Source organism: Crinia signifera, chromosome 6 (assembly GCF_055691185.1).
Source record: "Crinia signifera chromosome 6, ASM5569118v1, whole genome shotgun sequence".
Classification (NCBI taxonomy): domain Eukaryota; kingdom Metazoa; phylum Chordata; class Amphibia; order Anura; family Myobatrachidae; genus Crinia; species Crinia signifera.
This window is the reverse complement of record NC_139222.1, coordinates 254,503,117-254,530,701: the sequence shown is the minus strand read 5'-3', so window position 1 is coordinate 254,530,701 and position 27,585 is coordinate 254,503,117. Positions and strand designations below refer to the sequence as shown.

The 27,585-nt window shown below is 46.1% G+C and overlaps 1 protein-coding gene across 2 annotated transcripts in view; it reads left to right on the top strand.

The window, feature by feature from the left end:
- Nucleotides 1–27,585, top strand: part of LOC146009224 (alpha-2-macroglobulin-like) — a 90,469-nt gene that overhangs the window by 43,339 nt on the left and 19,545 nt on the right. The window contains exons 14-23 of one of the 2 annotated variants that reach the window (XM_083149382.1): nucleotides 394–539; nucleotides 2,862–3,011; nucleotides 3,086–3,256; nucleotides 12,463–12,568; nucleotides 15,190–15,316; nucleotides 20,003–20,231; nucleotides 20,316–20,442; nucleotides 24,895–25,013; nucleotides 26,443–26,494; nucleotides 27,285–27,368. In XM_083149382.1, coding sequence (XP_083005508.1) covers nucleotides 394–539; nucleotides 2,862–3,011; nucleotides 3,086–3,256; nucleotides 12,463–12,568; nucleotides 15,190–15,316; nucleotides 20,003–20,231; nucleotides 20,316–20,442; nucleotides 24,895–25,013; nucleotides 26,443–26,494; nucleotides 27,285–27,368 — 1,311 coding nt within the window. Of the gene's footprint in view, nucleotides 1–393; nucleotides 540–2,861; nucleotides 3,012–3,085; nucleotides 3,257–12,462; nucleotides 12,569–15,186; nucleotides 15,317–20,002; nucleotides 20,232–20,315; nucleotides 20,443–24,894; nucleotides 25,014–26,442; nucleotides 26,495–27,284; nucleotides 27,369–27,585 lie in introns of both variants that reach the window. The other variant, XM_083149381.1, reaches the window with a different exon arrangement.

Here is a 27,585-nt window from a genome sequence, read left to right as displayed (position 1 = left end):
ATAATCTTCCTGTTCCTGCCAAAAACAGAAGGACTCTCTTGTCCCTTTGCATACCAACACCCTCTTGCAGTGTTTGCTGTATGCAAATTAACCCCACCTCAGAACTTTAGTATGGGAAAATCAACAATTATCCTGTTCTGTTTGTGATGTTTAAAAAATATATATATATATATATATATATATATATATATATATATATATATAAAAATGTTTAAAAATTTGTTTTGGATAAGATATAAATATTTGTTCTTGACGTAAATCAATCTTTAAAAAATGGACAATTTCTATTATTGTGTATTAGATTTTCATATATGTTCTGCTCTCCTACAGTACATTGATAGTAAAGTGATAAAAGATTATGGTTTATATTATATATATTGTGTCTTTTTTTAGAATCACACGGACAATTTACATTTCCTCTTCCTGTCAGCGTTAACACTGCACCACTGGCCAAGGTGCTAGTGTACCTGGTGCTGGGGAGCGGCGAGGTCATTGCAGACAGCGTCAGCTTCAAGGTGGCCAAGTGCTTTGCAAACAAGGTATTGTATGTACTCTGCATTATGTCCCTGTCCCTAACATTTTCTTATACATTTGTTTTATTATACAAAGCAATGACGGTGAAAGCCAATATACTGTATTTCGGACCTCCCACTTGCTGCCACCCATCCTACCGCCCCCCTCTACTATAGTTGGTAGTAGAATTTTGCACAGTACCCCATTGAGGGGGGTGTCCTCCACCCAAAGGGCATGTCTAGTTCCATATATGGAGAGTTTGTGAAAAGAGATTTTGAACGTGGCACTTAGAAGCGTGGGTGTGCACTGCTACATCTGAGAGGAATCTTTTAAAATGACTTGTATCCAAATGGAGATGAGCCCAAAAGCAGTTAGTAAGATATACTAAAGTGCTGGGAATTGGTGCTGATGATTCAATGTAAATGTATCTATCTCTCATTCCTTTTTCCCAAAAAAATGTAACAGTGAAATGTGGGCTAGGTGACATGAGGGAGATTGCTAGACTAATGAAGGAGAGAGGGAGATTGCTGCTATGTCAGGGAGTCTCCTGCATAATGCAGGAGGGTAGGCAACTATGGATATGTATCTCCTGCAGTTTCACAATACTGCCCTAGACCAACACGTGTGGTACAATACTGGTGGTTTTAACTGAAGTCCAATGGCCAAGCACATGCACCAGGGAATAGTCATACATTAGCCAATGCATTACACACCTGGGTAGTCAGACGTAAGCTGGTTCGGTACACAGGAAGGTAGTCAGGTGTAAGCTGGTTCGGTACACACGAGGGTAGTCAGACGTTTGCCGGTTTGGTACACAGGAGGGTGGTCAGGTGTAAGCTGGTTCGGTACACGTAAGGGTAGTCAGACGTTTGCCGGTTCGGAACACAGGAAGGTAGTCAGACGGTAAGCCGGTTCGGTACACAGGAGGGTAGTCAGATGTAGAGAAGTGTGGCAGGTAGCAGGAGCTGAGCAAGCAGAATACTCAAGCAGGGATTAGATCCAGGAAGTGCATTTTTAGGCCTAAACAGAAAACAGGATCCAAGATGGCTTCTCTTTGATCTCAAACTGACCATCTTGGAAAAGGGCAAACGTGTAAATACAGAGACTCCTAGTGGTAGGAGGAGCATATAATCATAGATATTCCTTACAATTTGCCTCAAAAGTCTTAGGAGGTTATTCTGGTTGACACGCAGTGCTGCAAAGTTTTCCACGATGCATTTCTTTTTAAGCCTGCCCAGCACTTGCATTGCCGCCCGCCTGCATGTCTGCGAATGGATTTTTTGCATAAACATCCATTCGCAGCCTTTGGGGCCAAACCCACATCATTCAATGGTCCTCGACCATCAAATGATGTGGAACGTATACGCAAGACTAAGACACTCTCAGGTGTCTTGGGTTTGTTTGTGTCCTGTACGAGGACAGGACGGGCCATGTCATTGGGTTATTACCATGAGAATGCCCAGCATTTACATGGGAACGCCCATGGGAACGCTGGGCGTTTCATACGCTCATACGCACACATACGCTCGCATCGTGTTGCGGAGGTTTGATTGGCTAAGGGGGCATGCGTTTGGTGTTTACCTGCTCGCTAGGCAGTAAATATATACACAGCCTAGCAAGCAGGTCTGAATTATCCTTGTGTGCTGCACATCCATCCACAATTGATTTATAGATGGAGCGCCAGTCAGCCATCCCACAATGGTTATGTTTCTGGTGGAGCTGGAGGTTGGCGTGGTGGGGACGTGCGAGCGTCTCACTCGCTTGCGCATCCCACTCAACTGGGCAGCAGGGAGCGGGGACAGGGTGCTTCCCTGCCTGTCTCTGCTTCAGGGAGATGGGCATGGAGCAGGCAGTGAGCGGGGAGACAGCTTGCAGCAGCGGGCAGTGAGTGGGGAGACAGTTTGCAGCAGCGGGCAGTTAGTGGGGAGATGGGGACAGGACTGCGTGGGGCTTCCGGGAATGGGGCGCATGCGCGTCTCATGCATGCGCCCCCTTCCAGGCATGAGGTGGTGGATGGCGATGGCAATTGCTTCGCCAGGAGCCGTTCTAATGAGAGCGGCCCCATCTGTAGGTCCAATGTTTCACAGGCCAAATGGGATTGCTTAAAAATCGGGAAGAATTACTACTTTGTATCAAGCCATAGACATAGTCATCTTTTCATTCTATACTGTATATCCATACATGTGTGGCCAGCACAATAATAGACCTGGCTGCAAAGACATTGTTTTGTGATATGAACAAGTGGAACATCTACATTTGCAAGAAGTGGGAATTTAATTTGTTGGGTTAGAAATCTGTGAACCAGCCGCTGCTCCATCTTCACTCTGCCTCATTCTGTCTGATTGCAGGTGAAGCACTCCTTCTCTGTGGCCGAGGCTCTCCCCGGATCCCATGCCGACCTCACACTCTCCACTCTGCCAAACTCCCTGTGCGCAGTGCGGGCAGTAGATGCCAGTGTGTTACTGCTGAAACCCGAGGCCGAATTGTCTGCAAAATCGGTAGGAAATTGAGATATTTCCCCAGCGCTAATGTAATGACAGCCATTGTGACCGCAGCTGTTCCTTTCACTCAGGTGTACGATCTGCTGCCAGTTGTAGACTTGTCTGATTACTACCACGAAGGCCATTATCTAGAGGAGCAACGAGAAGACCCATGTATCAGGCTGGAGCCTATATTTATGAATGGAGTGTATTACAATCCCTCTACCCCTGACGGGGACATTGATGCCTATAAGACCTTTAAGGTTAGTTACATAAAGATGTGATTTTATATATCCTGTACAGATGCTTGTAAGTTTTCTCTGCTGCTTCACAACAAGACACGCACATTATTTAGATGGCTGTGGTATACCACGTCGATGTTCAGGATGGCAACAGCAGACTGTTAACATGATCAGAATGTTGACAGTCAGGAATGTCGACATTTATGGTTGCAATGTTGACATTTAACATGTCAACATTCATAATTTTGACACTGACATAATGTCCACTTGTTCACAGTGTCAACATTACAAAGTCATCTTAATGTATGGGCTCAACTTGGCCTTCAAGCAAGAGCAGACGGTGCTGCGGGCATTTGCTTCCTGCGCTGGTGCCTCCAGAGCTTCTTGCCTGCTCTGATTGTGAATTACACAGATTAGCCAAAGTAGCATGGCAATGGCAATATTGCAACTGACCATCGATACTGTTAAACTATGGTGTGGGCATATGTATAGGCAGTGCTACTTGCATCGGCAACTGGTGTGGGCCTATGTACAAGCAGCGCTACTACCGTTGGCAACTGGTGTGGGCATATGTACTGGCAGCGCTACTGCCTTTGGCAACTGGTGCAGGCATATGTACAGGCAGCGCTACTACCGTTGGCAACTGGTGTGGGCATATGTAAAGGCAGCGCTACTGCTGTCCGCAACTGGTTTGGGCATGTTTATCGGCAACGTTACTACTGTCAGCAACTGGTGTCGGCATATGTATAGGCAGTGCTACTACTGTCGGCAGCTGGTGTGGGGATCTGTATAGGCAGTGCTACTTGCATCGGCAACTGGTGTGGGGCATATGTATAGGCAGTGCTACTTGCGCCGGCAACTGGTGTGGGCATATGTACAGACAGTGCTACTACTGTTGTCAACTGGTGTGGGCATATGTATAGGCAGTGCTACTTGCATTGGCAACTGCTGTGGGCATATGTACAGGCAGCGCTACTGCCGTTGGCAACTGGTGTGGGCATATGTACAATCAGAGCTACTAATGTCAGCAACTGGTGTGGGCATCTGTATAGGCAGCGCTACTAGTGTCATCAACTGGTGTGGGCATATGTAAAGGCAGCGCTACTACTGTTGGCAACTGGTGTGGGCATATGTATAGGCAGTGCTACTTGCGTTGGCAACTGGTGTGGGCATATGTACAGGCAGCGCTACTGCCGTTGGCAACTGGTGTGGGCATATGTACAATCAGAGCTACTAATGTCGGCAACTGGTGTGGGCATCTGTATAGGCAGCGCTACTAGTGTCATCAACTGGTGTGGGCATATGTACAGGCAGTGCTATTGCTGTTGGCAACTGGTGTGGGCATATGTACAGGCAGCACTACTACTGTTGGCAACTGGTGTGGGCATATGTACAGGCAGCGCTACTGCTGTTGGCAACTGGTGTGGGCATACAGGCAGCGCTACTGCCGTTGGCAACTGGTGTGGGCATATGTACAATCAGAGCTACTAATGTCAGCAACTGGTGTGGGCATCTGTATAGGCAGCGCTACTAGTGTCATCAACTGGTGTGGGCATATGTACAGGCAGCGCTATTGCTGTTGGCAACTGGTGCGGGCATATGTACAGGCAGCACTACTACTGTTGGCAACTGGTGTGGGCATATGTACAGGCAGCACTACTACTGTTGGCAACTGGTGTGGGCATATGTACAGGCAGCACTACTACTGTTGGCAACTGGTGTGGGCATATGTACAGGCAGCACTTCTACCATTGGCAACTGGTGTGGGCATACAGTATGTACAGGCAGCGCTACTGCCATTGGCAACTGGTATGGGCATATGTAAAGGTAGCACACTACCGTTGTCAACTGGTGTGGGCATATGTACAGGCAGCGCTATTGCTGTTGGCCACTGGTGCGGGCATATGTACAGGCAGCACTTCTACCGTTGGCAACTGGTGTGGGTATATGTATAGGCAGTGCTACAACTGTTGGCTACTGGTGTGGGCATATGTACAGGCAGCACTACTACCGTTGGCAACTGGTATGGGCATATTGTCACGGATCACAGAGGAGGACACTACCTGTGTGAGAATTTGACTGTACCTGAGCAGAGGCGCGGAGTCTAACCGTGCCAGGGGTTTTCTGCCAGTGACCCCTCCAAGTGGGATTTGGGCTTTTGCGGCACCTGGCACGTCGGTCGCGGCCCTCTGCCCAGGCTTCTCGTACAGGTGCTGGTTACACTGGAAGTAGCAGTAGTCAGACAAGGGTTTAGCAGGTGCAGGTCACAGGTATAGCCGGGTCGGTAGCAAATAACAGATGGCTGGAGGTACACAGGGATTGAGCAGGTTCTTTGTCACAGGAATAGCCAGGTCAGTACCAGATATCAGGGAGCGTAGTGCAGACAAGGATTTAGCAGTTGCAGGTCACAGGGATAGCCAGGTCAGTACCAGATATCAGGGAGTGTAGTGCAGATAAGGATTTAGCAGTTGCAGGTCACAGGGATAGCCAGGTCGGTAACAGTAAATCAGAAGGCTGGATACACACAGGTATAATGCTGGAATGGTGTGAGTACCTGAGACACTGGACACTGATAATACTATGCAGCACTGGATGACTTCAGGTATGAGCTTGAAACCAACAAGCAGTGAACAGAGACTGAATGAGCAAACTGGGAGTGGATCTCCCCAGGTACTGTGCAGATGGTGATTGCAGTCAGCTGTATAGGCAGGTAACACTGGAGTTTGCAGGATGAGCTTGGTGAACAGGTATTTGCAGGATTGATTACTTGCAGACAAGTACTTAGCTGGAGTGCAGGGAATTACAGCAACTGCAATTCTGGGCCAGATAACAGAATCTTTCACTTGACATGGGAGACAAGGAACAGCATGTAGCTCAGGGAAATAACACTTTGCTTCTGGCACCAGTGGGCATTCTCACAGGGAGTATCACTCAGCTGTAGGGGTGTGATAGGCTGCTGAGATCAGCTGACAAGGTGATGTCAGAGTACCAGGTATTCACACAATATAACAGAGTGTGACATTACTCCCCCCTGAATGGGTGGCCTCCGGACACCCCTTGGACTGGTAGCAATTAATGCTTTCGACGACTCTTCTTCCCTCCTCTGGAACGTCTTGATCTACTTGGAAGAGGTGGAATCTCCGGTTCAACAAAAACTGCTTTCTGAAATATAGGGCCACCAGGAAACGGTGCTTCATCCATTACGGGATAAAAATCAGAATCAGAGTCCTGGTCTAGTGTTAGAACCATGTTTTTCTTTTTGACAGTAGTATCAGAAATGGATGAAGAATCCAAAGAACCAGAATACCTAGAGGAGTCGTCATGAAGAGAGACCAAGGAAGCAACCCCGAGTCTCAAAATAGCAGACTGTGGACCTGGTACAGATCTTGATGCTTTTGGAGCAAACGTTTGTAGAACTGCTTCAGTAAAAGCTGAGAGATCTTCTAAAATAGGATCCTTGGTCTCTATGAGTGGGTTAGCCCAATCCAAAGCCTTACCCCTAAAGGCCAAAAGGAAATATTTCACAACCTTGGAAGAAGAAAGCGATGTCAGCAATCCCGAATCCACATCGGCAAGATATTGACGAACCAATGCATAAAACTGATCCAGATCTCCATCGAAATAAACGGATGGTCGACCATCCTCTAAACTTCTAGGCAGAGAATCAAATGAAGAGTCCACAACTGCTGGAATATTATTCATTTCAGAAAACTTTACTTCTTTTTTGGGACCCAGTATTGGAAGGTTTCCACTTGACTGTATAGACAGAACTGAACTAGGACTGGAGGCACTGGAGTCACTTCCTGAAACTGCCAACTCAGACATCTCCCCTGGCATTAGAAGCTCAGCTGCCCATCCTGGAGAAAAAAAATCATACACCCCTTCTGGAGTTACAAATTCAGATGCCCTTCCTAGGTCTACAAGACCAGATACCCTACTGGGACTGGAGATCTCTCCTGGGGCATGGCATACTGTGACCCCTCCTGGTGCATGGCACACTGATCCATCTTGGGGCACGCCACACAATGATCCATCTTGGGACACCATACTCTGAGGGCGCTCTTGGGGTATGATGCTCTGAGGCCCCTCCTCGGGCTGGAAGGCCAGAATCCCCTCTTGGGGCTGGATTGGCGGAGCCCCCTCTTGGGGCTGGATTGGCGGAACCCCCTCTTGGGGCTGGATTGGCGGAGCCCCCTCTTGGGGCTGGATTGGCGGAGCCCCCTCTTGGGGCTGGATTGGCGGAGCCCCCTCTTGGGGCTGGATTGGCTGAGCCCCCTCTTGGGGCTGGATTGGCGGAACCCCCTCTTGGGGCTGGATTGGCGGAACCCCCTCTTGGGGCTGGATTGGCGGAACCCCCTCTTGGGGCTGGATTGGCGGAGCCCCCTCTTGGGGCTGGATTGGCGGAGCCCCCTCTTGGGGCTGGATTGGCTGAGCCCCCTCTTGGGGCTGGATTGGCGGAGCCCCCTCTTGGGGCTGGATTGGCGGAGCCCCCTCTTGGGGCTGGATTGGCGGAGCCCCCTCTTGGGGCTGGATTGACGGAGCCCCCTCTTGGGGCTGGATTGACGGAGCCCCCTCTTGGGGCTGGATTGACGGAGCCCCCTCTTGGGGCTGGATTGACGGAGCCCCCTCTTGGGGCTGGATTGACGGAGCCCCCTCTTGGGGCTGGATTGACGGAGCCCCCTCCTGGGGCTGGATTGACGGAGCCCCCTCCTGGGGCTGGATTGACGGAGCCCCCTCCTGGGGCTGGATTGACGGAGCCCCCTCCTGGGGCTGGATTGACGGAGCCCCCTCCTGGGGCTGGACTGACGGAGCCCCCTCCTGGGGCTGGACTGACGGAGCCCCCTCCTGGGGCTGGACTGACGGAGCCCCCTCCTGGGGCTGGACTGACGGAGCCCCCTCCTGGGGCTGGACTGACGGAGCCCCCTCCTGGGGCTGGACTGACGGAGCCCCCTCCTGGGGCTGGACTGACGTAACACCCTTTTCAGAATCGGGTTTTTGGCCTTGGAACCGATCATCAATAGAAACATTGGTCATTCCTCCTGATGTTGCAGGAACAGATTTCCCACTGACTTTAAGAGATTTGAGAACTCTCTTTTGAAGTCCAAACCTGTAATTGGGTGCTTTTGTCACAGGACCCCAATCTTGAACTTGAATTCCTCTTTGGACACTCTCCTTAACACCCATAGTCTGAATGGTGCAAACTGGAACTGATGAGGACCCTCGAGATGTTTTATCACTGATGCCATTACTCTGATTCCTGGATTTGCGCAGGGAGCAATTCTCAATGAAATGATCAGGACCCGCACAATAAAGACAAAGTTGCAATTCCTTGCGCCGTTGGCGTTCAGCTTCCGACAACTTGGGCCTTAGAAAGCTCTGATGCCTCTCTCTTTTCTGTCCAGAGAACGTTATCTCAGTTTTTAGGGCTCCTAAATCAACAGACTCCTTAAATGCAGTGCCTTGCGCTGGGGTTTTAATGGAATCAGGCATTTTTTCAAAAAGTTCTGGTAGAAACTGAATAATCCTGATTAATATCTTTTGCAGCTGCTCTAACATCTGCCCAAAAACTCTCAGTCTCACAGAAGTCTGGATACCAGGTGACTGGAAGGTCTGTGAATAATTGTGAGTGGTCCCTTTAACTGAGTCATCTGTTTTCAGATTACCAGCAAATTCATTGGAAAAGACTGGAGGAATGCAAGGGTTAACTGAGTCAGCAAAAAGTCTTTGGGACTGAGAAGCCATGGTAAAACAATCAGCTAAATAATGCAACATGGATGCTTGCGACCTCTCACATATCTTCATTAAGTCCACATGAAGGTCTGTCACCTGGGTCTGACCAGCAGTGTCCATTTTTATTAGGCCAGAAGCAATCTGTCACGGATCACAGAGGAGGACACTACCTGTGTGAGAATTTGACTGTACCTGAGCAGAGGTGCGGAGTCTAACCGTGCCAGGGGTTTTCTGCCAGTGACCCCTCCAAGCGGGATTTGGGCTTTTGCGGCACCTGGCACGTCGGTCGCGGCCCTCTGCCCAGGCTTCTCGTACAGGTGCTGGTTACACTGGAAGTAGCAGTAGTCAGACAAGGGTTTAGCAGGTGCAGGTCACAGGTATAGCCGGGTCGGTAGCAAATAACAGATGGCTGGAGGTACACAGGGATTGAGCAGGTTCTTTGTCACAGGAATAGCCAGGTCAGTACCAGATATCAGGGAGCGTAGTGCAGACAAGGATTTAGCAGTTGCAGGTCACAGGGATAGCCAGGTCAGTACCAGATATCAGGGAGTGTAGTGCAGATAAGGATTTAGCAGTTGCAGGTCACAGGGATAGCCAGGTCGGTAACAGTAAATCAGAAGGCTGGATACACACAGGTATAATGCTGGAATGGTGTGAGTACCTGAGACACTGGACACTGATAATACTATGCAGCACTGGGTGACTTCAGGTATGAGCTTGAAACCAACAAGCAGTGAACAGAGACTGAATGAGCAAACTGAGAGTGGATCTCCCCAGGTACTGTGCAGATGGTGATTGCAGTCAGCTGTATAGGCAGGTAACACTGGAGTTTGCAGGATGAGCTTGGTGAACAGGTATTTGCAGGATTGATTACTTGCAGACAAGTACTTAGCTGGAGTGCAGGGAATTACAGCAACTGCAATTCTGGGCCAGATAACAGAATCTTTCACTTGACATGGGAGACAAGGAACAGCATGTAGCTCAGGGAAATAACACCTTGCTTCTGGCACCAGTGGGCATTCTCACAGGGAGTATCACTCAGCTGTAGGGGTGTGATAGGCTGCTGAGATCAGCTGACAAGGTGATGTCAGAGTACCAGGTATTCACACAATATAACAGAGTGTGACACATATGTACAGGAAGCACTACTACTGTCAGCAACTGGTGTGGGCATATGTACAGGCAGCGCTCCTGCTGTTGGCAACTAGTGTGGGCATATGTACAGGCAGCACTACTACTGTCAGCAACTGGTGCGGGCATATGTACAGGCAGCACTACTACCGTTGACAACTGGTGTGGGCATATGTACAGGCAGCACTACTACTGTCAGCAACTGGTGCGGGCATATGTACAGGCAGCACTACTACCATTAGCAACTGTTGTGGGCATATGTACAGGCAGCATTACTACCATTGGCAACCATTGTAGGCATATGTACAGGCAGCACTTCTACCGTTGGCAACTGGTGTGGGCATATGTACAGGCAGCACTACTACCGTTGGCAACTGGTGTGGGCATATGTATAGGCAGCGCTACTGCCATTGGCAACTGGTGTGGGCATATGTATAGGCAGTGCTACTGCCATTGGCAACTGGTGTGGGAATACAGGCAGCACTACTACTGTCAGCAACTGGTGTGGGCATATGTACAGGCAGCGCTACTACTGTCAGGAACTGGTGTGGGCATATGTATAGGTTGGGCTTCTACCATTGGTTACTTTGGTAATCATGCATAAGCAGCACTACTACTGTCACCAACTGTAGGCATTTTAAATAAGCAGCGATACCACTGTGGGCATGTGCAGGAGTACTTGGGGCATTACGTCACGTATAGCATAATGTGTGTCATTATGTCATATGGGCATTATGGTGTGTGGCATAATGTGTAATGGGCATTACAGTGTGCTGCATATTGTGTAAGGGGCATCATGATGTGTGGCATAATATGTAATGGGCATTATTGTGTGTGATATAATGTGTAATGGGCAGTGGCGTAACTATTAAATATGCGCCCCCCTGCTGCAAAATTTTTGCAGGAGGGTGCCGAACACCCTATCACCGGCCCTGCCTGTGGGCCTATCAAAACATGGGGGCGGGGCTTCCCAGGTGTTTGCACTTTGCAAAAAACCCAAAAGCAAAACATTGCTTTGCCATCGATGGAGGGAAATCATCTGGTTCTCCCCAATTGATGGCAAATGTATTTGACATCAGCCATAAACCATCAATGATTTTGATTCATTGATGGCTGAAAGCCGTCCTTAGCAGCCAGACAGGAAGAGGGGGAGAGCCGCCGGGGACCCGCTCACATCCGCCAGCTGCTTATCGCAAGAGTAGCCCTTTTTGATGCTAATCGCATGTGTTAGAGCAGTGGTAGCCAACCCTAGCCCTCGAGAGCTACCAACAGTGCACATTTTCCAGACATCCTAGCTGCTGCACAGCTGCAATCATTAATCACTGACACATTTTAAAAGATACACAGATGGAGCTAATTAGCTCACTTGTGATTCTGGCCCTTATTCTGGTTGGTGCGGTAATGTCTGCGTGCGGTCGGTCCGCCGATGTTTAGTGTCTGCGCATGTGCAGAGGCGTCTCTGCGCATGTGCGAACGGGACAAACGTCCAAATTCCGCATGAAATGTGTACACTACGAACAGGGGGTGGAGAGGGGCGTGAAGGGCTGTTTGGGCTCATTAACATATGCATACGCCCCGCGTTTCATGGGCGTTCCCATGAAAACGCTGGGCGTACGTATGGTAATGCAGCCGTGACGCACGTGTAGGGGGCGGACATATGACATTGCCGGATGTCAGCTGCCCGCCCAGATCCCTGCTTTTGCATGGAAAAATGTCCGTGTGGTCTGAGGTTGCGGGAGCTGGTGGAGCACTCGGTCCTGCATTCGATGGTCTGCGACCATCGAATGATGGGGGAGGTTCCCTGAGATGGAGGAGGTGTATTCATGAGAAATACACTTGCGGTCCGTTCGGACAGCTTCTTACCGCGTACGGACGGAGTAAGCGATCCGTACGAAAGGCGGGGTTTAGGACGCACGGTCCTGCCCGCATATTCGGCTCCGTCCGCACAGACCAGAATAAGGCCCACTGTGAGGAGACCTGCAAAACATGCACTGTTGGTAGCTCTCGAGGACTAGGGTTGGCTACCCCAGTGTTAGAGCATACTGTATGCAATTAGTATTGATGCAGTATCTGGTGGAGGGGGCTGTAAGGGGTGGCGGATGTTAGTGCATCCTGCCCACTGTCTACACTCTATAGATGAACGTACTATAGTAACTACATACCATTTTTGTAATGTGCAGTTTAACGCTTTCCATAACTTTGCCCATTCTTCTTAAATTATTGTGTGCAATCAATCAGTAATTAGAAGATGGTATTTTCATTCATCTTTTCATTCATTATTCCTTCCACTATTTGTGAGTGATGTAGTTTCTGCTCTGTTACTGCCTCTTACTCCTTCTATTCTGCGTTTGCGCTTGTTTTTGCAGGAACTCGGTCTGAAAGTCGCCACAAACACGAAGATCAGAATCCCAGTACTCTGCGCTGAAGTTAGACACAGTTATCATGCATATGGTGTTTCTGCAGGTTACAGTTGTAAGTTAACCTGTTATGAATGATATACTTACCATGTAAACCAAATAGTAATTATACAAATTGGATTGTTTATTAACTAAATTAAACTGGAGGCGTAACAGAGTGGCATTGCATCCTGTACCGGCAATCCGTTGAGCGTATGATGTTGTGTAGAGGGGGCGGGGCTGTTAGCAGTGGGAAGTGCGGCACTGCCCGGACTTGGCATCTTCAGGATGACTGTTACGGAGTGAGATGCGTACTTGAAGAGTTTGTTTAGGGACACAACACATAGGAGCTGATATATCTCTGGCTGTTTTTCAAATGGATAATGGCTTCTAGGCAATATTATTGAGATATTGGGTGACATGAAATAGAATGAGTTTTTTTAGACTTTTAGTCAAAAATATCTGAATTTGCCTGTTTCTCCTTCAACCACTAGGTTTCACTGGAGCTTCAGTGGGGAATAGAAGGGCGACTACAGGAAGCATAGGCACTTTAAATGTAAATGAGTGTTGCCAACTCCTCCCCTTCTACTTCCCCTCCCCGGCAGTCTTAGATTGTGCCCTACGGGAGCTGGTCACACACTAAGCTTACTCCTGGGCAAATGTCATTAATTATAAAAAAAGCAGCAAGTTTTACACTTGAGGACAGGCAGGTAGGATGCTCTCACTACCTGCCTGCTACGTGGGTGCTGCCGGGGGGACCTGGCCGCAGCTAAGTGCATTGCGCCCCGATCCCGGCTGAAGAGACCACAGTCTCTGGCCCTTATTCTGGTTGGTGCGGTACGGCCCGCGTGCGGCCGTACCGCCGATGTTTTCCGTCTGCACATGCGCAGAGGTCAATCTGCGCATGTGCAGGCGAATTCGCCGCACATAACGTTACTACGCCGCAAAGGGGGCGTATAGGGGAGTGAGGGGCTTCATGCCCTCATTTCCCTATGTATACGCCCCGCGTTTCATGGGCGTTCCCATGCAAACGCGGGGCGTACGCATGCTAATGAGGGCATGACGCAACTCATGGGGGCGGAAAGCTGATGTCGCCGGATGTCAGCTTTCAGCCCCCATACAAGCTACCACACGGACGATTGTCCGTGTGGTCTCAGCTTGCGGGAGCTGCCACGGCGTGCGGACCTGCCTTCGATGGTCGACGACCATCGAATGCAGGGGGCAGCTCCTACCATGGTGGAGGCGTAGCCTCCACCATTTTTATGCGGATCGCCAGCCGTCCGTGTACGGACGGCCGTGGCGATCCGTAGGGTGGGCGGGGATTCGTCTGGTGCGGACGGAGCCGCATATGCGGCTCGACCGCACCAACCAGAATAAGGGCCTCTGTGAGGTATCAATGCCCCACACGCGGTGGCTTTATGACCCTCCCCCAGCCACACCTCCAACCGGCCAGCTAGACAGTTGTGAGTATAGCCTGACCTCTCCTTAAGTGGAGTAGGTCAGTCAAAATACAGGCGGTGCTAGCAGAGTTTTTTGTCAAAAACTGGCGCCATGAAGACAGAGCAGCCTGAGAGGGAGGAGCTTATAACAGGGTAGGCTCCCTGTGGTTCTGGCTTTACTCTGGCCTCACAGGGTGGTGCTGGCTGACATTTTATTTCATTTGGCGCCTCTGCACGCTGCTGGAAGCACCAGCTTGTCTGTCAGCTCCTGTTCTCCAGTGTCCATCCGGCTACAGCTCTACCCAAGTTCTGTGAATGACACAGTGGAGGTTTGGAGCCAGGTGAGACAGTTTGGGCTGTCTACAAATTTAGGTCAGAGCACTTATTTACACAATAGCACAGTTAAGCCAGTGCCAGTTTTCCTTATATCTACTGTCTCTCCTGTCAGTGTTTCTTCACTAACTATACTATACTTTGTGTGTATATTGTCTGCTTGTTTGGGGACACATTATGGCAGTAGCTTGCAAGAAGTTTAATTCTAAGTTTACATAGTCTGCTGAGGGAGTACTGCTGACAGAAGGATAGAGAAGCTTCCAGAATACAGCAGATAAATTTTGCTTTCTCTGTTGGTGGATGAGCCGTGACCTCTTCCGCTTCTAGACAGTCTTCTTGTCCAGTAGAATCCAATTGCGGGTACCTGTTGAAGGAAATTATACTCACTGAGGCCTTCGGTGAAGATCGGTCCCCTTCTTAGGCTGTAGTCATCCCCGAGACAGGAGCTGAGAATGAGATGTGTGTTTACATTCTCGGCTCCTACCCTGAACCAGGTGTTAGTTCTGCCCACCAGCCATACAGGCTTTGTGAAATCTCTGCTCCTGATTGGCTGGTGGGTGGCACTAAACCCTCAGTGCCTTAGTCTACGGGAAAAGCAGAGCGCGCCTCGGCTCGGCTAGACTCGGATCCCCAAAGTTCTGAGCAGGCCGGATTCCTAGGAATCCAAACTGCTCAATCCTAATTTATATCAGAGGATTGTTCATATATCACTGGTGTTAACCTAATGGTCATTTCCTTCAGTGAAAACTAAGGGACCTAAGAGAAAGTGCCAGTCACTGATATTGAAAACTTCCACAGAAAGGGACATAGAGTAGTTTTGCAATTAAGGAACATAGAGCTTTCTACTGACCTATGTGAGCCTTCCACTTTTTTATGTACTAATCTATTATTGTGTATAACTATTACTATGTGTTTAATCCAGTAGTGCAACGTCCAATGGCTATGTCTAGCTCTATTTCCATGGAAGCGGGGTTGGCTGTGTCCAATGAAATTATTGAAACCGTGAGAAACTTTTTCCCAGAAACCTGGCTGTGGGAATCAGTTGAGACCGAGTGAGTCAATTATTATTATTTTTATTATAATTTATTAAAGATGCTTAAGGGCATAAAGATGCTTGTAAATAAAAAATGTAATATATATATATATATATATATATATATATATATATATATATATATATATATATATATATATATATATATATATATATATATATATATATATATATATATATATATATATATATATATATATATATATATATATATATATATATATATATATATATATATATATATATATATATATATATATATATATATAGAAAGAAAGAAAAGGATTCCCAGAATGCGCCCTTCCTAAAGTACAGGATAATGATTTTTTATCCAACACCAAACAAATCTATAATAATAGTACAGAAAAGGAATTTTCCATTAACAATAAAAAAATCTTTTTATTTTAAAAGATGTCTTCTCAGTGATGATGGGCCTTATTCTGGTTGGTGCGGCCGGGCCGTACGCGTACGTTCCGGGGTTTTTAATGATCTGCGCATGCGTACAATCGCCAATGCGCAGGCGCGAACACTCCACAACGCTTACGGACGGGTCTCTCCGTGCGAAAAAACCTGTACGCGAGAGTACGGGCATTGGGGGCGGCATAGGGGCGTGATGAGGGGAGCGGCCGAAATAATGAGGGAAAATGGGCGTAAATATGGGCGTACACGGGGGTGTGCACCAAAAATGAACGGTGCTACTACCGCACGATCGGCTAAAGCACCGTTAATTTCGGACACAAAACAGGCGGCCGCCAACCGCCACCTCAGACCACCCCTACAGATACCGCATGCCAGCGTGCGCCTGGGTTTGCTAATTTACGCTGATTACAACTCAAACACATACACCTGAATGTAATAAGCAATGCTGCAGTCTATTAAGTCCAAACCATGATTTCACTACCTGCAAGCCACACACAGCACTCAAACACATTGGAAGCTTATCTTTCTATACTTCTCGACATTTAAAGGTTTGTTTAATTTAAGGTAAGAATCTTTTTAAGACCTGCTTATATATGCTAAGGTAGCTATTTGTTAAACAGTTATACGCATTCACTACCTGTTTTCATAGACTTTACACAGTAGCACACTCAATCTACACAAGTCGACATGTGTCAACGTGTTCACTCTAATACAAACATAGGTTTTGTATTTATGATACAATAACATAAACCACATCTAACACCTACAAAGGATGTTTCAGCAATGTTTTAAGCCCATGCCCACTATTTTGCACACAATCTTTGTATAGTACCCAAAATACAGACCTGTAACACTATCTGATCTGCTATGAATTGGATTTTACTACACTCTGCATGTAAGATGCCACCAATCACATTATTGCACTCACATCTCTCTAACAAAGGATTCCTACATCTGATTATGACACTGTAAAATCATATTTATGTACAAAGTTAAACATGTTTGTCCACAAGCAATTTTATCATGTTTGGCCGATTCACACATCTTTTTTTAGGGAGGACACATATGCATTCCTACACAAATGTACCTTTTGACCCTTGTTTGTCTACCTCACCCATACATGTAATGAGGGTTAAAATGTTGTTTTATTAGGGTCTTTATTAAGGTAGACAATTGAGTTAATAGAAAACAATAATTGAATAACAATTAGAATAATTAATTAATTGTCAGAATTCTAGTTGAAAGGCAAGATTTGCAGGTCCATATATGTGAAGGGTATGCCAGCGTGCACGGACGTACGCTCACTCTCACGAGCGGTGACATAAGCTGAGTTTTCTATTGAAAACAATAGGGACCCGTCCGTGCAAGCTGGCGTACGCTCAGATAGCCGCAAGAAGTCGGTGGGAAGACGGACGAGAGACGTCCGTAAACGGTGGCGTACGCTCTGTTGTACGCCAGTTGTCGGCGTCTAAGGGCTGATCCGTTCGTGTACGTTGGCGTACGTTCAATTGTACGCCACTCCCCTTAGGCGTTGTTTCTGGCCGTACGTATGCGGCTGATTTGTGGGTGGACTTAACCCCAACGGCCGCGTACGGAGAGCGTACGTTAATATGGAACGTACGCACGTTTGGCCGCTCCGATCAGAATAACCTCCGATATGAGCCCAACGCGTTTCGTCAACAAATTGACTTCATCAGGGGCATTTTGACAGCAGAACAATACACAGGAATTTCACACCGATATAGGTTCCTTAAGTGGGATACATATATAGCGGTCTGTTCTCATAAATTGAAGGTAGATTCGACAATAGGATCATTGGAAATTACCATGAATGAGTATCTAATGTGGAAACTAAGTCCACTGATTTTTCCGAGAATAGCTTCTAAGGGAGATTAGATGACCTCAGGCGCAGAATTTGAGGAATTGACACCAACAAATATTTGAAAGTGGTGGTGAAACCGGATGTGCTCTCCTGGATTCCAAACACTGAATCATGATTCAGTGTTTGACGAAGTTTTACTACGAAACGCGTTAGGGCGGGGCCTGTGACGTCCGCTCTGTTCTACTGCCCGGCTCTCTCCCCAACTGCTGTTCCCGTCCGGTATCCTGACACGCTGCCTGAGCCTTTGGTGATTCCAGCGGGGGTTCGTGGTTCCCGGCGGCGCCCCGGCGTGGTGGTAGGAGTTATGCCTGGTTGTCAATATTGATATCTTGTGGTACCCAGCCCACAGTGTTGAAATTAACGGTACGGGTACTTTGTTGCTCAGACGTGGTACTGTTTTTACCTGTAATAAAAATCATCTTTTACGCCCCTCTTGTTCTTTCTCCCAATATATATATATATATATATATATATATATATATATATATATATATATATATATATATATATATATATATATATGTATATTACACACACACACACACAAGCAGAGCCCAAGCAGGGAATGGAGCATAAAAAAACTGGTCCTAGAGAAAATATAATTATGCACACAAATTTGTAATAGAACTCTGCAAGACCATTTACACAAATACTCTTTTTACCTTTATTAAATAACACAATTAAATATACAGCCATTCCCAGGATTCAAACTCCTAACCTGATGCTTTCCAGTCAAACACCCTATTCCTGAGCTGCAAACTATGTGACTGTATACATGAGCTCTCAAGTTCATGTATGTTGCATTAGTGGTAGAAGGGGTGGTGGAAGAACATGGGGTGGTCAGGAGATGCTGGGCTTCAAAGAGGAGGGAAGCTATAAGTAAAAGTTAATAAAACAGATAATTAACAAGGGCCACCAACAGCACCCAACACACTGCAGTGATGTGGGTGAGGCTCACGACCCTAGTATGTATGTGTATATATATATATATATATATATATATATATATATATATATATATATATATATATATATATATATACCAGGGACGTGCGGTAAATGGCTCGAGTCCCAGGAAAGTACCAGAGCCAGATATTAACACAATATATGAGCCTGGGGTACATGCCGGCATTATACACATATGCAGCAGTATACACTGCTGGAGATTTGCTGATTTTTGATAAGAGATGTGCAGAAAAGGTAGCCAGGTGAGGCACTGCCTCGCCTGCCATAGACTTTTTACTCCAGAGTTTTGACTATAAAAATGATTAGAATAATTTTTTTTTTTTTTTTTTATATTCTTTGTATTTTTGACATACTTTATAAATTCACAACTTTGGCATATACCCTAGTATCACAGGAAAGGCTGTACCTCACCTGCCTCACCCCAACACACGTTACTGATATATACACAAAAACCAAGAACTTAAAGGTGCGCTAACTGTAAGGCCTAGTTTGTAGGACCTTATACACGCTCAGTGTCTATAGTCCCATTAATATGAGTATACTCTAAAAAATTGAATAAATAAAGAATTTATAAAAAAAAAAAAATAGTACACTCCAGCCGAGTCCTCTTTTCCTGGCAACAGGTCTTTAATTAATATGAGACTGCAGCTTCCAACTGATAGGGGAATCCCGGGAACCACACGGGATTAAAGTACATCTGTAAGTAGAAGCAGAAGGAAGCGCTTCATGGTGCAATATTGTTTTTAATAAAAATATTATTTACCACGTAAAAGTATCAAAAAAATGAAATACCTCTCGTACCTCACTGTTCATCAGTGTGGGCTTGTATACCACATGATTTGAAACTACAAAAGGTCACTGGCAAGTTGCTAGTGTGAATCGAGATGCAACGGTGATACTATACATTCTTTGTGTGTACTGCCATCTGATGGCAGCAAGTGAAACTACATCTCTTTCTCTCTCAGAGGCAATCACAAGGTAACAGACTAGCTTTCGAAGCATTTGCTTTGAGCGGGCTTTTTAGTATATATGTATTATATATATCTATAAATAGAGATATATTCATAAGGATATTCTAAAATAACTACTATAACCTTGTAAAAGTTTATGCGGCTAGTGTACTGTAAATCTGGAAATACATTGGGTTGGGTTACAAACCAGATCATATTATACAATCATCCTTCAACTCTACTATATTATTGTATATTATTACTACTTTCACATTTATAACAATCTTCTTAAAATCTAGAATTGAAGTTTCTGTGGCAATGCTCAAACACTGAGACGTAACTGCTCAATTCACTTTCATCATCAATTAACACAATCCATATAAATCTTAAGATTTCTGAGTTGCCTTTACATTCATGCCACAATGTCTAAATTCCTCATTTTGTTACTATATGACTTTTTCTGTAGCTCCCATGGACAAGCTAACCTAAAACTGACTGTACCAGACAGTATAACAGCATGGAACGTTGGGATGTTCTGTACGGCAGAAGAAGCTGGGTTTGGTCTTTCAGAACCAGTATCTCTCGTTACGTTCCAGCCTTTCTTCCTTGACACAACTTTGCCTTATTCAGCCGTCCGGGGTGAGACGTTCATTCTGAGAGCTAGCGTGTTTAATTACCTCGACCAAGCCATCCGGGTAAGTTGTCACTAGGCTTCATGATGTGACCTGACATAATTTGCTGTCCTCTTCTGAATTACCACAGTCTTCTCCGCTTCCCAGGTGGATGTTACCTTGGAAAACTCTGATATGTTCACAGCTAAAAGCACAAAGGCAGAGGAAGAAGGTTACTGCGTGGATGTGAATGGCAGAGTGACTGTATCTTGGGAAGTGACTCTGAAGTCCCTAGGTGAGAATCAAAATAAACCTCAAACAAAATACACTGCTCAAAAAAATAAAGGGAACACTAACATAACACATCCTAGATCTGAATGAATTAAATATTATTATTAAATACTTTGTTCTTTACATAGCTGAATGTGCTGACAACAAAATCACACAAAAATGATCAATGGAAATCACATTTATTAACCCATGAAGGTCTGGATTTGGAGTCACACTCAAAATTAAAGTGGAAAAACACACTGCAGGCTGATCCAGCTTTGATGTAATGTCCTTAAAACAAGTCAAAATGAGGCTCAGTAGTGTGTGTGGCCTCCACGTGCCTGTATGACCTCCCTACAATGCCTGGGCATGCTCCTGATGAGGTGGCAGATGGTCTCCTGAGGGATCTTTTCCCAGACCTGGACTAAAGGACAGTCCGTGGTGCAACGTGGCGTTGGTGGATGGAGCGCGAAATGATGTCCCAGATGTCCATGGCATCAATGCCTTTGTCTTGCAGGAACTGCTGACACACTCCAGAAACATGAGGTCTAGCATTGTCTTGCATTAGGAGGAACCCAGGGCCAACCGCACCAGCATATGGTCTCACAAGGAGTCTGAGGATCTCATCTCAGTACCTAATGGCAGTCAGGCTACCTCTGGCGAGCACATGTAGGGCTGTGCGGCCCACTAAAGAAATGCCACCCCACACTATTACTGACCCAATGCCAAACCGGTCATGCTGGAGGATGTTGCAGGCAGCAGAACGTTCTCCTTGGCATCTCCAGACTCTTTCACATGGTCACTTGCTCAGTGTGAACCTGCTTTCATCTGTGAAGAGCACAGGGCGCCAGTGGCGAATTTGCCAATCTTGGTGTTCTCTGGCAAATGCCAAACATCCTGAACGGTGTTGGGCTGTAAGCACATCCCCCAGCTGTAGACGTTGGGCCCTCATACAACCCTCATGGAGTCTGTTTCTAACCGTTTGTGTAGACACATGCACATTTGTGGCCTGCTGGAGGTCATTTTGCAGGGCTCTGGCAGTGCTCCTCCTGTTCCTCCTTGCACAAAGGTGGAGGTAGCAGTCCTGCTGCTGGGTTGTTGCCCTTCTACGGCCTCCTGCATGTCTCCTGATGTACTGGCTCCATTCTCTGGACACTACGCTGACAGGCACAGCAAACCTTTTTGCCACAGCTCTCATTGATGTGCCATCCTGGATGAGCTGTACTACCTGAGCCACTTGTGTGGGTTGTAGACTCTGTCTCATACTACCACTACAGTGAAAGCTCCACCAGCTTTCAAAAGTGACCAAAAAATCAGCCAGAACGTATAGGAGCTGAGAAGTGGTCTGTGGTCACCACCTGCAGAACAACTCCTTTATTGGGAGTGTCTTGCTAATTGCCTATAATTTCCACCTGTTGCCTATTCTATTTCCACAACATGTGAAATTGATTGTCAATCTGTGTTGCTTCCTAAGTGGACAGTTTGATTTCACAGAAGTGTGATTGACTTTGAGTTACATTGTGTTGCTTAAGTGTTCCCTTTATTTTTTTGAGCAGTGTATTACAACATTTCTGAATATTATGTAGGCATCCTGTTCCCTCTCCCTATAATTTAGTATAAATATAAACTGGAGGGCATTATAATGTTACATCGTTAAATGAACTGGGGCACTGTAATGTGTCACAATATGAAATGGGGGCACTGTAATGGTGCACAATATGGTGCACTATAGTTTGGCATAATATGAACTGGGGACATATGAATTGGGACTACTTTGTTGCATAATGGTGGTTATTCTGATTCACTCGGAAAGGCACAATCACTCTCTAATGGGCAAAACCATGTGCACTGCAGGTAGGGCTGATGTAACATGTGCAGAGAGAATTAGATTTGGGTGGGGTTTGTACTTCAAACTGATATCTATATTGCAATACAAAAATAAAGCAGCCAGTATTTACCTTGCACAGAAACAATAAAACACCCAAATCTAACCCTCTCTGCATGTTACATCAGCCCCAGCTGCAGTGCATATGGTTTTGTCCATTAGAGAGTGATTGTGCCTTTCCGATTGAATCAGAATAACCCCCAATGTGTATTGACAGCCCTACATGTGAACTTGGGCATTACTAGGGTTCATTAAATGTATTTATTATTTATTACCAGTTTCTTATATATCACACACACATATTCCGCAGCGCTTTTCATAGAATATTTGAACATTCACATCAGTCCCTGCCCCAGTGGAGCTTACACTCTATATTCCCTACCACATGTACACGCACACATAGACATTCTAGGGTTAATTTTGTAATTAGACTATCAGTATATTTTGGGATTGTGGGAGGAAACCGGAGCACCCAATGGAAACTGGGAGAATATACAAACTCTGTACAGTTAGGGCCTTGTTAGGCAGGGCCGGACTGGGACCAGAAATTGGCCCTGGCATTTTGAGCACACAGGCCCACCCGTAGCAGACGGGACCCTTGCGCAGCAAAGCCGCGCAGCAAAAAGGGGGCGTGGTCTCATGGGAAGGAGGCGTGGTATCAGAAAAAGGGGCCTTACACATTAGGGGACACCCCAGAAGGGCCAGATGGCCACTCCGGCCCTGTTAGTAGGAATCAAACTATGACCTTAGTGCTTTGAGGCAGTAATGCTAACCATTACACCATCCGTACAATCCGTAAATAAACTACGTCACTACTATGGATCATAACGTTAAGGCATTATAGTTACGCACCTGTATATATAAAAGATAATGCATACACTATTGTATATTATGCGGCTATCAGAAGCAAGTGACAAGATAAAAACATGAGGCTATATTTTTGTGCTTTTATACAGGTCAGAAAAATTGTAGGTTACTTGTAATAGCTGTAATATTTAATAATTGTAATAATTAACGCTATGGTGGGCATTACTCCTGATAATTCACCAGTACCGAGGTGATGTCACTAGCACTCACAGACTGTAAGCAATGACATCACCTCACTTTGATCACAAATGTAGAGGCATTTATAAATATACAATATTTAAGCAAAGTTGGATCATGGAAGCATGCAGCATGTGCACAGCAAGACTTAAACCCTCAAACATTTCCTGAAGTCTCACCTCCCTGAACTATCCTACCCAATTACCACAAATTACACAGTTAATACTCAAACAGGTACTTGTGGATTATCAAGGCTCCCATCGCATGCGATATATAGTTGCTGGCGATGGCATGCGATGCGATGCGATTTTTACAGATTTTTGCAGGTTTTTGTCAAAATCGTATGCAATCGCATCGCATGCGATTTGATCGCATGCGATCGCATACGATTTTGCACTAAAAAGCATTTAAATGCATTGGAATTAGTATTAAACATGTTCAATGGCCCCCAAATGGCATTTTTGAGGCTGTACCACCCCCACTATCAACGCGAACCCGAAGCGTGGCGAGCGCAGCGAGCCCGCGAGGGGCGGCGGTACGCGTCCTACGACCTTTTCATACCCCCACTATCCACGTCGGCGTGGAGTTGAGAACAGAAAGTGTGGCGAGCGCAGCAAGCCACCGTGCCCGAAGCGTGGCGAGCGCAGCGAGCCCCGCGAGGGGACGCGGACACCTGTGAAGCCCGTGAGGGGACGCGGATACCTGTGAAGGTATCCGCGTCCCCTCACGGGGCTCGCTGCCCTTGCCACGCTTCGGGCTCGGTGGCTCGCTATGCTCGCCACACTTTCTGTTCTCAACTCCACGCCGCCGTGGATAGTGGGGGTATGAAAAGGTCGTAGGACGCGTACCGCCGCCCCTCGCAGGCTCGCTGCGCTCGCCACGCTTCGGGTTCGCGTTGATAGTGGGGGTGGTACAGCCTCAAAAATGCCATTTGGGGGCCATTGAACATGTTTCATACTCATTCCAATGCATTTGGATGCTTTTCAGTGAAAAATCGTATGCAATCGCATGCGATGCGATGCGATTTTTTTCGCATACGATGGCCATCGTGGGAGCCGTGATAATCCACAAGTACCTCAAACAACCTCTGACTCCTAATCACTATTTTGTCAATATTGTTGAATGATTACATCATACAGCTCAGTAAGTACGTTTTACTCTTGTCATCTGGATAGTTAAATATGCAATATAAAGTTCTAAATCTCATGCATCAAATCCTATTCTCCTATACATTCTAAGCCCGGGAGCAAGGCACACTTACCTCTCTGTAAGTCTGTTATTGATGTTACCTAGACTTGTTTAACTTTTTGGAAAAAAAAGTTTGCTGGAATATGCAGGCACTATATAAATGAATGCCAATTAATGTTCAGAAATTAAAAAGAATAATAGAGGTTATTGCATGCTAATTAGAATCGGGGACAGTTTGCTGAGATTTACTGTATGTCTGAAACTACTGAACTGTCTGTGAAGCCACAGTGGGCACCTTAGGAAATGATGAAGAAGGTTACACGCAGAACCCACTTCTCACTCCTAAATCTTTGGTTTCAGGAGAAGTGAACTTTACAGTCAGTGCTCAGACTCTGCCGGGAGCTGGTCTGTGTGGCAATGAGATTCTGAATCCAGCACAAGGGAGAAAGGATACAATCACCAAACATATTCTGGTTGAGGTAAGAATAATACAGCAAAAACACGACATTAACGGACTTTGGGGGTTATTCTGGTTCACTCTCAAAGGCAAATTCTGTCTCAAAATGGACAAAACCCTGCAGGTGGTGCAGATGTAACACTGCAGGTGGGGCAGATGTAACGTGCAGAGAGAATTAGATTGTGGTGTTGACAATATATCAACAGTGTAAACATAACATTATTTTATTATTATTAACGTTTATTTATATGGCGCCACAAGGGTTCCGCAGCGCCTGACAATACATAGATGAGCAAAGAACAATACAAGAAAGATTGTCAGGGCCGGCTCTACCACTAGGCAGCTTTAGGCAGCTGCCTAGGGTGCCAGGATCTGGGGGGTGCCACCAAGTCTGCAAATCAAAACATTTAGGATGTCTATGAGGATCCTTGTTGTACTTAATGCAGGTGGCTGCTGTTGAACTTCTAAGACTCACCTCCATACTTTCCCTTAAATCATACTTCCTACATTGCTGCCCCCTCCTCCTTGTACTCTATTGTGGGTGGCAAAGGGGAGGGTGCAGAGGAAAAGCAGGGAACTTGGCCACCTTCCGGGGGGGGGGGGGGTCATGGGGATTGGATGACCACATGATCTAAAAAAAATGAGGGGGGGGGAGTAGCTTGAAGTTTTGCCTAGGGTGCTGAGAAGCCTTGCACCGGCCCTGAAGATTGTGATTTACAGTACAAATGCAAATTAGGACAAGTACACGGTAAATAAAAGACAGTTGCAACAGTGGACACTGATGCAATTATAACAGTGGCAGAGATATATTCTAAGACAAGTACATGAGGAGAGAGGGCCCTGCTCGTTAGAGCTTACATTCTAAATTATGACTACATCCCTAAAATTGCAGAAGTAGTTGAGATCTTTTGTGTATTTAACTCAAACAACTCATTTTTGCAGTCCATTAAACGAATATTGTACCATTATATATTTTATTTTGTCAATTCACTCAGGTACAGTTTATGTCTGGCTTGGAAGGGAGTGTGGCTCTATAAAAGGGGACAATCTGGGGGTGAAGAGACACAATCAAGCCATTGCGAAACCACCGGCATTGTAAATTAGGGGGCGGGGCTAAAATAACACAATTCAGTGTGAATCACAGAATTGCTTCATTGGCCACCGCAGATGCCCACTTCCACGGACCATGGCAGGGGAGTTGTGGGAGGCCAGGAGCACCACCCAATTTTCAGGAGCCTCCTGGCAAATCTAGGAGAGTACACAACTGTGTGTATATTTAATGATTGTACTGTAATTCCAGTACCACTATTGTATCACTTTTTAGTTCCAGTACCACTATAGTAGTAAATGGTATCACTTTGCAGGAACTGGGGTGAGATAAGCACACCAAAAATTATTACATTTTATAAATGCAGAACTGCAGAGTAATTTCTATATTCCTTTTATTGTAGCCAGAGGGTGTCCAAAAAGAAGAGACGCAGAGCGCTATGATCTGTGGGAAAGGTAAATTCAGAAGATGTTTATTTCTAACACTCGCATACCTACCACAACGCCAGTGTTAAGCTGTGTGCACATATATTGACTATATAGTTAAAATTGAAATCGAAACGACAAATCGAAACAATTTCAGCCTCATTCGATACCTATTTTTACCGGTGCTTGCTCCCGTTTAGTGTAAATCAAACAGTGAAATAGACTGTAAAAGCAAGACTAAATACTGTAGTACAGATCTGTTCTATGAGGCAGAACTCTGGGAGGCAATGGAGTCATCTGCCACCGGGCTCCTGCTCCCAAGAGGGCACCTCTCCTCCCCTGTGAGTTTGAATAAGTTAATTGAAAGCTGTTGATATCACTTCTGTGGCTGACTCCTTCTCCTAGCAAGACCATAAATGTCACACTCTCTTTATTCTAAACATAATATCCATAACATACATACACACATACATACATATATTTATATAAGATGGTATGTGTGTTGGGGGGGCAACATTTTTATCTTGCCTCCGGGCAACTGCGACAAACTTACACCACTGACTATATGGTCCAAATCAAATGCATTTTGCTTGCTGTTCGATTCAATTCCGGGAGCGAATCACGAACAACATCGCACCATGTGTACACAGCATTAGTATTATCTTTTTAATAACTTTATTAAGCATTGTTTTGAATACAGACTGAAAACACAGTACAGCTATAAAGTGGTTTCTCGTAGACCAGTTGTAACAATACAGTTAGTATGGGTTAGTGCACACACTGACGGTGATGATCTCTGTCCCCCGATCTTGGTACACAGGCTCTGATATAACGGAAGAGGTCTCTCTGAAGCTCCCAGGCCTTGTGGTGGAAGGTTCTTCCCGCGCTTACTTCTCAGTGATTGGTGAGTTAATCAGATCTTCTTCACAGATGATATCTCACCCATGTCAATCGTACAGGAAGGTGCCTTACAGATAATAATATATTACACAGTATCATATTTGCCACTGTGAATTTCCAGGGATCCCCCTGGGGCTGTCCAATTAGCCCTGATAGCTGGCACGTATTGGAGATATTGCCTCAAGCACGCAAAACAAAAACTCTGATAGCCGGTCCTTGGG